The sequence below is a fragment of the Castanea sativa genome, chromosome 1, assembly GCF_040712315.1.
Source record: "Castanea sativa cultivar Marrone di Chiusa Pesio chromosome 1, ASM4071231v1".
Lineage (NCBI taxonomy): Eukaryota > Viridiplantae > Streptophyta > Magnoliopsida > Fagales > Fagaceae > Castanea > Castanea sativa.
The window spans coordinates 21,457,515-21,472,849 of NC_134013.1; the positions used below are offsets into that span (position 1 = coordinate 21,457,515).

A 15,335-nucleotide genomic window follows, 5' to 3' on the forward strand; every position below is an offset into this window, starting at 1 on the left:
TTGCCTAGATTCCAGTAGTTTTGTTGATTTGGGGTTTGCTGGGCCCAAATATACATGGACAAATAAGAGGCCATTAACGGATTTAATTTTGGAGAGGATAGACCGTTGCTATGCTAACTTGCTTTGGAAAGTTCTCTATCCGGAAGCAGCTGTAACCCATCTTCCCAGAACTTATTCAAATCATCACCCTGTTCTAATTGAACTCTGGAAGCCTAGTCTTGACAAGGCAAATAGACCTTTCTGATTTCATAGTATGTGGTTGTTGCACATGGAATTTCCTAGGGTGGTCAAAGAAACTTGGACTGAAGGAATTTCCTTACACCTGTCCACAATGGATTTTACCAAGAAGGTGAAGAAATGGAATTATAAGGTTTTGGGGAATCTTTTTGCTAGGAAGAGGAGAGTTCTAGCGAGATTGAATGGGACTCAAAGAGCCCTAGCTAATCATCCTAGCAAGTCTCTTATTCAACTTGAGAAGTACTTGATTGAGGAATACTCTTCAATCCTTCTCCAGGAAGAAGAATATTAGGCCCTCAAATCAAGAATTAATGCAGCTGCGTTTGGGGATCGAAACACCTCCTATTTTCACGTTTCTACTGTTGTTAAGAGGTAAAGAAATAAAATCAGATGCTTAAAGAATAGTGTAGGGGAGTGGCTTGACAATGAAGAGGCTGTTAAAAAGCACATTTTGATAGGATTTGAAAAACTTTACTCCACTGAAATAAGTATGTCCTCCTGGCAGTCCCCAATATCAAAGTTTTCTTGCTGTTTTTTGACAGAGGAAGAAAGGGATTGGATTGGTAGAGAAGTAGTGGAGGAGGATGTTAAGAATGGGTTGTGGAGCTTAAAGTCATTTAAAGCGCCAAGACCAGATGGTTTGCACGCAAGGTCCTATCAACAGTTCTTGCATGAAGTGGGGAATTTTGTCTGCAAAGAAGTTATTGCTATTTTTGAGCATGGTGAGGTGCCTGATTATCTCAATGAAACCCTTGTTACTCTGATTCCAAAGTGCCAAAGCCCCAAATCTTTGAACAACTATATACCAATCAGTCTTTGCAACCCGGTCTATAAGGTCGTCTAAAAAATTATTGTTAACATAATCAGACCCCACATAAGTAAACTGATTGCTCCTATCCAAACAACTTTTGTACCAGGTAAGAAGGGTATTGACAATGTTTTGATAGCCCAAGAACTTTTTTATGCCTTGGATAGAAAGAAAGGAGGAAGGGTACATGGCTATCAAGGTGGACTTGGAGAAAGCCTATGACCGATTAGAGTGGAGTTTTGTTCACAAAGTGCTCAATGCCTTTCATTTTCCTCTTAACATAATCAAGGTGATTATGAGTTGTGTCACTTCCACTAGGATTTCAATCATTTTCAACGGGGGGCTTTAGAACCTTTTAAGCCTTCAAGAGGGCTAAGGCAAGGAGATCCAATCTCACCATGCTTGTTTATCTTGTGCATGGAGTTTCTTGGGCACTTAATAGAAGAAATGCGTTAATGGGGGAATGGATACCTTTAAAAGCCTCTTGGGAGAACATTTGTATTTTCAGCTTTTTTGTTTTTTGCAGATGATTTAATTTTATTTGCTAAGGTGGAGGAGAAAGCTTGTGATGCAATGTTAGAGGTCCTAAACAAATTTTATAAGGAATCCAAGCAAAAGGTGAGTCTTGAAAAATCGAGAATTTACTTTTCCCTAAATGTCCAACATGGTGCTAGAGGAGAGATTTGCTCCAGGTTGGGAATACAAGCCACGACAAATATTGGAAAGTACCTGGTGTTTCTTATTAACCATAGAGGGGCAGCAAGGAACTGGTTGAATTGGTGGTAGAAAGGGTGATGAATAAACTGGCGAGTTGGAAAAGCAAAGTTTTTATCCTTTGCAGGGAGAACTATCCTCGTGAAGTCACTCATGTCTGCTATTCCGAACTTTGTGATGCAAGGGGAGGCATTACCTATACATTTATACTAGAAGTTGGATAAGATTAATTGGGATTTCCTATGGGGGTCAACTAAGGAAAAGAAAAAACTTCATTTGGTGGGGTGGAAAAAAATTATTAGGCCAAAGGAGGAGGGTGGCCTTGGGATTCAAGCAGCAAGGGAAAAAAACTTAACATTGCTTGCTAAGTTGAACTGGAGAATGAATAAGGAAAAAGAAGCTTTGTGGGCCAAAGTTATTTTGAAGAAATATTGTTCACAAGACAGAATAAGATCAAAGGATCCTAGCAAGCTTCCGACCTCCTCTAATTGGAAGGCTATTAAGGCTAGCTTCCAAACTTTTACTGATGGTATATGTTGGGGAGTGGGTAATGGGAACAAGATTAAAGTCTGGTCTGATTGTTGGATTAGAGGCAAATCATTAAGAGAAATGATTGAAGGGCCTTTGCCTCAATATGAGAGTGATATGATGCTATATGAGTTTCTCCTCAGACAAGGCCAAGGGTGGAGATGGGAAGTGCTCTCATTTGAGCTGCCTCAGGAAATAAAAGACAGAATTAGAGCAATTCCTTAAAGTCAGGTTGGTAGAATTGAGTATTTAGTACTATGGAAATACTTAAAGGGTGGGGTATTCTCCGCAAAATCAGCTTATTTAGCTAATATCTTGCATGATCCAGCCTCTCCCTTCCAAGGTGCTTGGATATGGAAGTTAGATATCTTGCCAAAAATTGTGAATTTTCTTTGGCTGTGCATGCATTAGAGTGTACCAGTGAAAAACATTCTAGTCATGAGGGGTATCATTAAGGATAAGTTATGCCCACTATGCAAGAGCTTACCTGAAACAATGGGGCATCTCCTAAAGGATTGTAATTATGCTCGAGACTTTTGGCACAAAATCAAGGTCCCACCTGATGTTGTTCAGTCCTTCCAGGCTCCTAATGTGGATACTTGGCTGCGGGGAAATTGCTTGAGTAAGGCAATACATCAATCTTTGGTGCCATGGAAATATGTCTTTCCATTTGCAATATAGGAGTTGTGGATACATAGAAACAAAGTGGCTTTTAAGAATAACCCTCTAAACCCCAAGCTAATGATGTGCTTGAATAATATGATGTGCTTGAGTTATACATCGCCAAGCTAATGAAACATGGTTAGGAACAGTAGTCTAAAGCATTAAAAAGGATGGGAATGTTTAATGAGTTAACCTCCATCCATGTTTAGTCAACAATTTAATGAATTAACCTCCATCCATGTTTAGTCAACAAAACAAGATTAAATTTCTTCAATCCCGGAAATTGATACTACCATTTTTGTTTTAGTTTGCATAAATTACTTCATCTCATTTAGTGAATTTTCCTCTTATCGTCTTTTGACTCACCAAAATTGTCCAACCATGGTATTCAATTCCATACATAAACCATTCGACAGTAGAAAACAACTCATGGAATACACTGAAATAGCTTAAGCCATCACTTTTATCAGTATTCTATTTCCTGCCTCAGTTAATAGCTTCCCTTCCCATCCTTAAATGAAAGGTTTTTTAATTCAAATTTTATATATTGTAATATAATAATTATTATTGAAATATGTATCATTCATAAATATATTTTATCGATTTTTTTTCATACATTACATGCATTAATGACTAGCATACATATAGAAGTAACTTTCAAAAAACAATATTTTGATATTGGTAGACATCCAAATACTTTGTTGTACTTATCCGTTGGAAAAAAAAATGTTAAAAAGTAGTTTATTTTTATAAAAAAAATAAAACTTAAAACACTACTTAAAAGAAAAAGGAAAAAAAAAAAAAAAAGAGCAAAATGCACACTTAGTTAAACCAATATAGTGTTATGTAATGTATTATAAATTCGATTTAAAATATTATTATTACTATTTTATGTTTGTCCTAATAATTATTACTGTTTATTATATTAAGAAATAAAGCCTAAACCGATATATATTGAGTTTTTTTATTTAAATAAAGGAGGAGCAATGAGAATTAGTTAAAATTGGCATATATTTTTATCTATCCAGCGTTGTCGTAAAGCTCAAAGCAATTCGCAAAAGAAGACAGTTAGGTGAGGTGTTTTTCTCCATTTTAATATATTTTTCTCTTTTTAAGTTTAAACCCCCCGAAAGAAAAGAGACACAGAAGAGAATCGAAGCAAAAATTGGGGAATTGACAAAGCTCCGCTAAGCAATCAGCAATAAGCAATCAGCAAAAAGCAATAAGCATAGCCTAGCCTAGCCACGTTGACGTTACCCCCAATTTCCACCATTCCACAGTTAACGTGGATCAAACTCTTCTCACACGCCACCTCTCCTTTCTCTTCCGATCCGATCACCAAAAGCCCTAGCTATCACAAAACCCTATCAAAAAAAATTCAATTCTTTCAGAGAATAGAGAAAAGATTAATAAATGTTCGTCGTCATCATCACCCTCATCAACTTATAGCATATATATATAAATTTGAGAAATCGAAAGAGAGATAAAGAAAGATCAGACAGAGGATGCAGAGACGGAGTCCTCCGAAGCACAGACACGATGGGACTTCGCCGCTTCCTCTGGGAATGGATTGGAGTCCTCCTCCTCGCAAATGGGTATTCTTCTTTTTTTTCTCTTGCTGAATCGGATAACTTTTTTTTTTTTTTTTTTAATTTCACTTTCTGTCACTAGTTCCATAAATTGCACTGTAATTCAATCATGGTGGTATAAAAAATTATTTCAGTTTCTAATTTGGGTTCTTTTCTTTTTTTATGATTATAGCTTGCAATTCCTGTTTTTATGGATTTAGTGTATGCGTGCTAGTCATTATGATTTATAGGGTGTAACACTAAATTGAGTATGAAAAATCTTAAGAATTGACCTCAATTCTAGTGCATGTGTTGCATCTTTGGTTAAATTAAGTTCTTTGTTCATTTTTTTTATTATAAGAATTATAATGCACTGGCATTGTGCCAAAATTGAGTGTTGCCGTAGCCGTATATTTGATCATGAGTATATGAATAACATTTTGATAGGGTTTAAGGCCAAAGGAGGAGTAAATGTTGCTGAGAATTTAGTGGAATTGCGATGAAATGGGATTAAGGATCGGAAAAAGGGATTATTGGGATTAATATGTTGGGAGAAAATCAGAGTCTTTGTTAAGTCTTGGTTGATTTTGATGTGTTCTTTTCTTAGCTGACTAGGAAGTGGACTCTATTACTGAGAAATGGGTTCCCATGTTGGAAGATTACTTGTGAAACAAATGTCAAGTCACGGTTCTTGATTTCTTTTTTGGCCGGATTTCAGTGGTCTTGTGATGAGAGTTGTGGCTTAGTAGTTGTTCCATGGGCTTCTTTGATGAAGGTGTTTGAGTGGCATTGTTGTCCAACTTCAGTTATTGGTTGTGGTCTTCCTTGCTGGTTTTATTATACAATCCATACCTATCTTTCTTTTTGTGTATAATGCCTTATCTTTCATTCTTAATATTTTTTTTAAGAGGTGGAAAAAATGGCTATTAAATCATTCGTTCTTCTTATTTAAAAAAAATTTTATTTTTTGCTCCTATTAAAGAAAAGACCATTTATATGATTTTTGTGGCATTTTAACAAGGTACATCTTGATAAAAAATACTGTTACACCATTCCTGTTGATGCTTCTACAAAGTTAACAAAGACTATTCAACACAATTAAACTTCTGCTTTCAAAAGCGCTTCAACGCAAGTAATAAAAGAAGAACTACAAGTTATCAACGTATAACTCTTGGTTCCAAATCACTTACTAAATGTTTTGAATTGTGAATCCCCACTATTCTCTATCCAATTCCAGGACAAACGCATCATTATTTTAATTAAATTTTTATTTTATTTTATGAGTATTATTTCGATTAATTTTAAAGGTATCTATTTGCTATCTTGTCATTTGCTTATGTTTGAGGGATGGCTGATGCAAAATGTGTCGTGCAATCATCTTTTATTGACATTCTTGCAGTTATGTGCTATTTACAATTACCCCCATTGTCATATATATATATATATATTGGGTTGAAGTTATTTAATTCATCACCCAATAACTTGTTATTTAATTCATATTTTGAAAATTTCACTGTTGGATTACATGTTCTATATGTTCTTAACACACATGCCAATTTTCATGTCAATCAGATGTGATTTACCATTTGATCCATAAACTCATCTTTTATGCATTATTTAAATTACAAAAACTTGAATTTAAAAAATTTATTGATGAAATAACTATTATTTTTTTTATCATCTTGAAATTCTGCAAGCATAATGTAGTCCAATGGTGGATTTGTCAAAATTCGCATTTAATTAAAAAAATATTGAGTGGTAACTTGAATCCAACCCATATATATAGTATATAGGAGAGGTAATTGTTTAGCAATCTTACCTCTAATTTTTGGAAAGGCTAATTGTTTGTCTTAAACTCGCTACACATTGCTTCACAAAGGGCAAATGATAAAATTAAAAAGCATTGAGCAGTTATGTGATTTTGGAAGGGCCAAGGGGGGTGGTGTACTAAAGTCTGCAAGAGGACTCATGGGTGTAGCCTATGGAGAAGCATTAATGAAGGGTGGGAGAGCTTTTCTAAGCACCTATCTTTTGTAGTGGGGGAAGGCACTCGTATCCGTTTTTGGCATGATAGGTGGATTGGTGATATTACTCTAAAAGATCTCTATCCTGAGCTTTATGTGTGTTCAGCGGTCAAGGATGCTTACATCTCTGAGGTCTTGTGGATTCCAGAAGTGGGTACTGCTAGAGTGTGGAATTTAAGGTTTTATAGAGCTTTTGAAGATTGGGAGTTGGCTGCATCTTATTCTCTGCTTCAGCTTATCCAAACCCGTATTCCTCAGGGTGAGAGGAGAGATACTCTTTTCTAGCGGCTAGAAGGTGATGGTAATTTTGACACCCGGTCTTACTATCAAGTGATTCGGGTGCTTCGAATTCTTTGTTTCCTTGGAAGGGGATTTGGAAACTAAAGATTCCTAAACGAGTGGTGGTCTTTCTGTGGATAGCTGCTCATGGTCGGATCCTCACTTTGGATAATCTAATGCTTAAGGGTCGCCCCTTGGCTTATTGGTGTGTTATGTGTTGCCAAGATGGGGAGTCGGTAGACCACCTCCTTCTTCATTGTCCTATTACTCATTCCCTATGGTCTTTTATGCTTCAGGCTTTCAATATTCATTGGGTTATACCAGGCTCGGTAGCAAATTTGTTATCTTGTTGGCATCAGTGGCTTGGGAAGCATAATTCGGATATTTGGAATTTGGTTTCAGGGTATTTAATGTGGACTGTGTGGTTGGAACGAAATCCTCAATCTTTTGAGGACAAGGAGAAGACGTTGGATGAGTTAAAGGTTTTAAGTCATCGCAGTCTTTTGGAGTGGTCTTGTTGTTGGGGTTTTACTAATTGTTCTTCTCTCTCTAAGTTTATGTCTTCTCTTAGCTTAGTTTCCTGATTTCCCTCTTTGTGTTGTGTTGTGTGCTCTTTTTTTCTTGTTGTTCATCATCATGAACATCTTGTACTTTTCTCTTATTGTTTTATCATTAATATTATTTTTTTGATTACCTATCAAAAAAAAAGGGCAAATGCATTTGCCAAAATAAAAAGTTCAACTCACCATTAAGTTTAATTTATGAAAATGCAGTTTACATGGTGCAATTTTGCAATATTTTTCAGAAGGCCTCTTCACTCAAAAGTACAAGCATGTTTTTCTGAACAGCTGTATATCTACTTCTCTAGACCCCTAAAACTAAAAAAATTGTGATTGTTTCATTTATTATTTGATGTAGGATCTTTAGAAGTTTAACACTAAATTAGATTTCTTAATGAGATCTTGAAGGGTTCTTGAATAGGGCTTGACTAACTCTTGAATGAGTTTGATGACTTTTTGGTGTTAAAATAGTGAATATAATGAGATATAAAGTGATACAAACCCTATGCAATCACAACTAGGTTTCCTAAGCAATAACACCCTCAAAGCTTAAAATGTGCTTTTGTAATTCTATTAAATTCAACATTCTTATTTCTATCTTTTTATTGAATACATAAGACTCCTGTATGGGCTATTAACAATATTTCTTTTAGAAGGATTATGACTCCTAAATAAACTTTTCCTAGAAAGGTTAGGACTCGAAATTAATTCTTCTAAATCAACAGAAAAATGACTCAAAACATAAAATAAGATTCATGGGCCTCCAGTACAACCTATTATAGCCCATTCCAAAAAATCTTGAAATTGCCAAACTACCCCCATTTTAGCAAAACTTCATTGAAACAGAACCAGCAACTTTCTAACCTAAAAAAAGTTAATACTAAAATTCAATAATAATTAAAGTGGCTTAAGGAAGGTGCCAAGAAAGCCCCACATTGAAACTAGACCACAATTCTGGAATCTTTTGGTATTAAATCTTCTTTATCTTTTTTTTTCTCTGTTTGTCTTTGCACTCTTTACTGTTTGCATCATTATGTACCTGTGAAACCTGCATTAGCTGAATTGTTGTGACCTCTACAAATTATCTTTGAATTATCATTTCTTATCCCCTAAAGTTCATATCTTTCTTGCAGAATGGACGGGACACAGTGTGGCCACATGATCCTCACACAGGATGGAGTTACTGTGTCACAATACCTTCCTGGGTTGTCCGTCCAAAATCAAGAGATTCAGATCCCGTAGTGGTACTCAAATTAATGACTCTTCAGTGTTAATTTATTCTCAGGGTTAGATGCTGTTTTTATACCATATATCAGGATTTGATTTAAAAATATGTCAACTTTACTTGTGATAAACCATATATGTAGATAAACTTAAACCTCAAAAACATTCTTCTGTGTGGTGGAGATGCCATTTGTCCCAAAGGCCATTGGCTTTGATATTTTCTGATTTAATAATTTATTTCAAAATTTCTACTAGAATATCGGCATTCCATATTCATGGTCACACTTTCTATTTTTGAAAATTTGTTTAATTTTAAAATTGACAAAGTCGACCGTTGAATGAAACAGGCAAATGGAAATTAGTGGGCTTGTGCTTTCAATGTTAATTCCAATAGTAGAAGTCACTTTGGTGTAGAAATAAAAGTGCCTTGTCACAAATCATAATTAGTTAAAAGATACTCAACGTCTGAAATATAATCAACGAATAGAAATAAATATAAATATTTAAAAAGCTCTATATTGATCTGTAAAGATGTTGAATGTACTGTTTATGAGTCACATTGCTTATTTATTTAATCCAATCTTGTTGGCTTCATAATAATTTTAACAGATGCTACCCTAATTCAACTTTTGTTTCTTTTATTTATTTATTTTTTTTTAAATTGTTGCTAGGTTTTTTTTTAAATGTGGAAAGTAGACTCTAGAGAGGTGGCTTTTACATTGATTATATTTAAGCTTACTTGTCATTTTTATGGACTTGCATTGCTTTTTATAAACATCTTAGGTGTTCGATTTTAACATTCGTAAGGGACAGTTTTACAGGGTTCAGGTTGGTGTACAATCACCAGAAGGAGTTACAACAACACGTGGTGTATTAAGAAGATTTAATGATTTTTTGAAGTTATTCACTGTGGTAAGCCTCTGCATTTGCCTTGCAATTTGGTGCAGTATGAATTGCCTTTTACATATGGATTAAGGAACTGAACCATATCATGAGAACTTAGTTGTTCTTGGAGAATTTTATGGAAAAAAGCCTTGTCGGTTTTGTTGTTTCAATGATACTGATTTAACAATGTTTTTATCTTCCTTCTGGCTGTCTTTTGCAGCTTAAAAAGGCATTTCCTAAGAAGAACCTCCCACCAGCTCCACCCAAGGGACTGTTGCGGATGAAAACCCGGGCGCTATTAGAAGAGGTATTCAATGTGTTCCTTAATCATATTTGCATTAGTCGTACTGTCATTTATGGACCTGTAGGTCACATCTTCCTCAAATATCCACTTTATGTTTCACTAATCATCGCTAGAAGTGTTGCACAGAGACAAACATGTTCCTAAACAACTCCAAGAGCATTTGAAATTGAGATTTAAAAGCTAGCAAGTTGATACAATGATATGATATATATCCAGATTAGTAATGTCAAATTAAGCACTCCAAGCAAGGTTCATTGCCCCATTGCTTTATTGTTGTTTACGACACAGACCAAAAGCAATACTAGCTCTTTAAACCAGAGGGTGTAGCAATTGCTTTCCAGGATAAAAACATGTGCTACATGGTTATTTCTTCTTGTATTTTCTCGAAACTTCATTTTTATCTAAAACAAGGCTACTGGACTATTTCAATTATATTTGAGGATTTATGTAAAGTACGCCAATGAGCTCTAGCTCAACTAGCACCTTCTCCCCTTATATGTTTTGGGTGGAGGGTGAGGTCATGGGTTCTAGACTCATTGGGTGCATAACTTACCAATAATAATAAAAAGGATTTATGTAAAGTATGTTCTTTCTTTTTAAATTCTGAATTCTAATATGCTGGAAATTAGAAACTTCATTCTTTTTGTTTTATTGCCATCTGAACAACATATGAATTATGAAACTTCAAATTTGAGGTTGGACTTTGTTCACTCTTGGAAGTTCAGAAACTCTGTTGAGAGTTGGATTAAACAGCATTGTTTGCAATCTTCACACACACAGGTTACTGATGTTCTTAAAAGACTTACTTTTGTTGCAGAGAAGGTGCTCTTTGGAGGAGTGGATGATAAAGCTTCTGTCTGATATTGATATAGCAAGAAGCGTTGCAGTGGCATCTTTTCTTGAACTAGAAGCTGCTGCTAGATTTTGTATGTACATTTCTACTGCTTGTGTAAAGAAAATATTATCTTGTACCATATGTATGTTTATATGTATACACAGATATTCTGATTTGGGGATATTTTCTAAAATCTCTTATCTTTCAGCTTAAACTTTTAAATAAGAACTGATTTTGTTCTTGGAATTACCTAGAGTTAAACATTTCAATTTATGTCAAAATGCTTTTCAGCATTCCAAGATGTAAATCAGCAAAATTCAGAAGCAAGTCCTGCTTCCAATAGCACGGTTTCTTCAATTCAATCAATACCCTATTCAAGCTTGCCTATTGTTGCTGGTGGTTCATCATTCACATCAGATTACGGTAGTGATACAGCTTATGAGACATCTGAGCTAGGAACACCAAGGCTAGGAAGGGACGACAATTCTGAAATTGGTTTGGAGGATCTAACATTGGATGAAGATTTGACAAGTCCAATAGAAAAGCTTGTAAAGTATGGCATGTCCAATATTGATGAGGGACTGTTTATGGGCCAGACAATTCTAGAGCAGTTGGAAGGCCTACCTAGGCATAAAATGAATGACAGGCATCTCAATAATGTTATAGAAAAGGATAAATATAACGGAAATTCTTCCAAAGCTTCATTTTTGGTTGGGAATGGGATGGAACTTTTCTCGGGGCCAGAACATGGTAAGGTAATTGGTCATGCTCGCAAGCTCTCAAATGAGAGTTTTGGAAGCGACGTAAGTTCTCTGAGAGGTAGTGAAATGTCTAACTCTGGGATTCCAAATTCATCTGGTGATGGATCTCTTGACCTTCCTGGAGGTGCTGAGGGTTCTTCTAGGATGGAAATTCTTGGCAACACAGACTTTCAGTTTCCAGGTGATGCTCAAGTAGTTCTTCCAATGGATCAGCGCCATAAATTGAACAGGGTTCTTTTCACAATGCAGCGAAGATTAGTCACGGCCAAAACAGACACGGAAGACCTAATTGCAAGGTTAAATCAAGAAATAGCCGTCAAAGACTACCTTGCAACAAAGGTATGTTTGTTCATCCTATCCAGATGTTACCTGTTCTGTCTTACTGGTTTAATTTGAGCTATAAATAAAATTAATTGTCATTTCTAGCTTAATTATAAATCAAATATACCATAGTGTACTGATCAAAGATGCACCTTCATACATTGGTATAAGTCAGATTCTCCTCACCCTTAAAAATAATTCGAGCTGTGAGATTTAGGATCATAAAAAGACTTTTGGAGAGTTAGACACGCTCCTTTGTTTGGTCAATTTTTTTTCTTCATTGGTAGGTATTCTAAGTTCAATTTGAATTTAAATTTCCTAAGATAAAATTTATCACTTATTGGATAGTAACTCTTGTCCATGACAGGGCTAGAATTACACCCCCCCCCCCCCAACTATTTGCTGGGGCAAAATTTTTTCATGTAGTAGTTTTACTTGTCCTGAGGGTAGGGGGTGGGGGAACACTTTAAACCTGTTATGTTCATTCAATGCTGTGTGAGAGTTTTTCTTATTCTACACGACCTATTATATTTCGATACCTCACCCATATCCCCCCACTACACAATGACTAGCAGTCAGCAGCTTTTTCATGATGAGACCCCTTCCTTTTTGATGAACATATGAGACTCACCTTCCTAATACTGTTAAATCCAATTTATAAATTAATTAGCCTGGATTATGCACTGTATTTTTAGTGGATTTTATTTCTGTGCAAGAACATAATGGCCGTTGCCCATACAAAGTTCTAAAATTTTCAAATATCATTTACCATTTAGAAATTCCTGCTTATTGACCTGGGAAATCTTTGAGTATTACACACGGATGTTATTCTGTTACCATATCTAAATGGATTTGCTCAGGTCAAGGATTTGGAAGGTGAACTTGAAACTACGAAACAGAAAAGTAAAGAAAATCTGCAGCAAGCTCTTTTGATGGAGAGGGAAAGGCATACACAAATGCAGTGGGATATGGAGGAACTTCGGCGAAAGTCGATGGAAATGGAGTTGAAATTGAAGTCCAAACAGGTCGTATATCTTAGTACAATTCTTGTCTACTTTAATTTATATTTTTCCCTTGCCTAATTTAATTTATATCTTTCACTTAATTATTGTTATTCCATTAATGATATGTGGAATGATACTAGGATGAAAAGTCATGTACAGAGTCAGGAAAAGAATGTACTGTTCAAGAGAAAGATGTGCTGCTGCAGGAATTGGATGCTAGTAAAGAGCAGCTTGAAAAGTTGTTGAAGCGATATGAAGAGCTAGAAGCAAAATCAAAAGCAGATATTAAAGTTCTTATTAAAGAAGTTAAATCTCTCCGAAGTTCTCAAACCGAATTGAAACAGGAGCTTAGTCAAACACACAAAGCAAAGTCTGAGGCTGAGGTAGTTTTTTTTTTTTTAATCCACTAAAATGTATTTTGCATATCAAATTCCTTTTAAATCAAAATACCCTTTTTACATAGGCTACTTCTTAATTAATATTGGCATGCAAGAAGCCAAAGCAAAAGACATGAGTAATGTAGTAACATATTGTTTCTTTTTTAATGAGGGGGTAATTTTTTTATAAAAAAAAAAGCTGCTGCATGGATGCAAAATTCTTTGCACCCCCCCCCCCTTTCCCTTCATTTTCGTCTTGTTAGGTTCCTGAAATTCGTCTTTTTTTTTCCACACACCTGTAAGGTTTATTATCTTTTTCTTGAGTTTTAATTTATTTATAAAAAAAAACCCTTGTCTTTATGTGGATTGCTAAGAAGCATTAGAATTATTTGAATTAATGGAACAATGCCTTCCAAATCATTACATGACAATTTTTATCTTGATTTATTGAAGATTAATGAAATTGTGCAATGAACAACCTATCCAATGATGCTGATAATTTGTTATTTAAAAAAAAAAAAAAAAAAAAGAAATTCATTCAACAGGAAAGACAAATGAGAGAGCATGCAAAAGCTTCTAGGGAAAAACTGCTGCATGAATGCCATGTTCTTCACAATCGGCTTCAAGAATGCAACACCAATTTACTTGCAGACGATGAAGATAACTTTGTTGCAGATTCTTCATCACTTGCAGATGCTTTAGATTTGTTGGCTACGTGTGATGACCGTGTTGGCCTCCTACTTTCAGAGGTAACTTTTATGTTTCTTAGAGTCCTTTTTTTTATCACATTTTATTTTTCATGTTTTCTTGATTTTCAACTTGTGTCCAGAGCTTCTTTCCTTGATTAACATCATGATTACATGACCAAATTTAGTGTGTCACCATTTAAGCTACCGATACTGGAATCCTGAGTTGGCGCTTTCTCTCTTTTGTTAGTGGATAAATAGAGTGAAGAACTTTAAAATGGCTAGTGTCATTCAGTGTTTTTGGTTACAAGTGTATGATTCACTAGTTTATGTGTTTGGAACAGTTTGGGTTTGAGCATGCTTGTCAAACGGGTTGTGTTCATTAAACATGGGAAGTAGCCCAAGTAATTTACCTTGTGAACTAGACCACGAATGCTGATTTTTTCACTTTCCAGGAAAGTCATAAACATGTCTTGAATGCCAAGTTAGTGTTATATATAACCTGGGGTATTTTTAGGTGAACATTCAGTATTAATGAATGATGAAAGATGTTCGTGAGTTATTGATTAAAAAAAATTCTCACATTGCTTTGTCAACTCTACCTAAGATGGACATTTCCCCTGATAAATGATCAGGCACAACTTCTAACTGAAAACAATGAAACTACTGCTTCCGGTGTTGATGAGAGTCATGACATCAATGATGCCGCAATAGATGATGAGTTAAGGAAGATGCTAGCAGATGTCTTCGTCGATAATGCTAGATTAAGAAAACAGGTGAATTCTGTTACACGGCGTGCTCTCAGAGTGGACATACTATCTAATAAGAAAGAAGATGAGGAGGCTCCTTCAGAAAATATTGTAGTTAATACGTCTGTATTGTAAATTCCCCCTTCAATGATGATCTGCTATTTTATATGGCTGATCTCACTAATGTAACAGTTAATTTTGAGGTCCTACATACAAGTCTTCTGAAAACGGACTTCCATAATACTTTTTGTATTCATCTTACTTTAATAATGAAAAAGAAAAAAAAGGTGAAAGGAGAACCATATATGGTGTTAGTTACTTGGGGTGTAATAAATTGAAAACAAAGAGAGAAGCTAAATAAAAAAAATGAATGTTTTTGCTTGTTGCCTGTTGCCTGTTCCTTGTTGGTGGACCTAGGAAAATTTGTCACAACACGCTCAAATTTCTTTTAGGTATGAAAAGTTAAAAGCCTCAAAACTTGGAAATGAACACAATCTTGAGTAGCACGGTGAAGGAGCTTGCGTTTGCCGGTGGTATGCTCATGAGTCACTGGATTTCCTTGTAGAACTGCCTCCGTTAGTTTTTCTCAGTTTCAGCACTGAACTTTGTCTGACGAGATCTTGGAGCTGTGCACAGCAGTGAGATCTGGATTGCAGATCTGGGTTTTTCTTTTCTAAGTATTTTTGCAAAAAAAGATGAAATTTAAAAAGTATAATCTTAAATGTCAATTTGAAAAACTGAGGTGGGGTTATTATTTAAAGGTTTTTTAAGTGGATTGGTGACATGGTTTGATCTAAAGCATTTATTT

General features: G+C 35.3%; 1 protein-coding gene across 3 annotated transcripts; it reads left to right on the forward strand.

Moving 5' to 3' along the window:
- Positions 1-3,992: 3,992 nt before the first annotated feature.
- Positions 3,993-14,829, forward strand: LOC142621140 (PX domain-containing protein EREL1). Of its 3 annotated transcripts, XM_075794455.1 has the most exons (10): positions 3,993-4,545; positions 8,515-8,625; positions 9,419-9,517; positions 9,711-9,797; positions 10,612-10,720; positions 10,921-11,729; positions 12,572-12,736; positions 12,856-13,098; positions 13,623-13,841; positions 14,414-14,829. In XM_075794455.1, the coding sequence occupies exons 1-10, from the start codon at positions 4,456-4,458 to the stop codon at positions 14,660-14,662; spliced, it is 2,181 nt and encodes a 726-aa protein (XP_075650570.1). In that variant the 5' UTR covers positions 3,993-4,455; the 3' UTR covers positions 14,663-14,829. The 3 variants fall into 3 exon arrangements, with proteins under 3 accessions (XP_075650570.1, XP_075650573.1, XP_075650577.1); XM_075794458.1 differs by lacking the exon at positions 3,993-4,545 and having other exon boundaries at positions 8,559-8,667; XM_075794462.1 differs by lacking the exons at positions 3,993-4,545; positions 8,515-8,625; positions 9,419-9,517 and having other exon boundaries at positions 10,617-10,720.
- Positions 14,830-15,335: the final 506 nt, after the last annotated feature.

What these genes read in the sequence shown, in the direction of transcription:
- LOC142621140 (XM_075794455.1), top strand. Translation starts at nt 4,456, where the DNA reads ATGCAGAGACGGAGTCCTCCGAAGCACAGACACGATGGGACTTCGCCG. An exon ending in GAGATTCAGATCCCGTAGTG is followed by an intron (nt 8,626 to 9,418) that starts GTACTCAAATTA and finishes CGTAAGGGACAG; the next exon opens with TTTTACAGGGTTCAGGTTGG. An exon ending in TTTTGAAGTTATTCACTGTG is followed by an intron (nt 9,518 to 9,710) that starts GTAAGCCTCTGC and finishes TGTCTTTTGCAG; the next exon opens with CTTAAAAAGGCATTTCCTAA.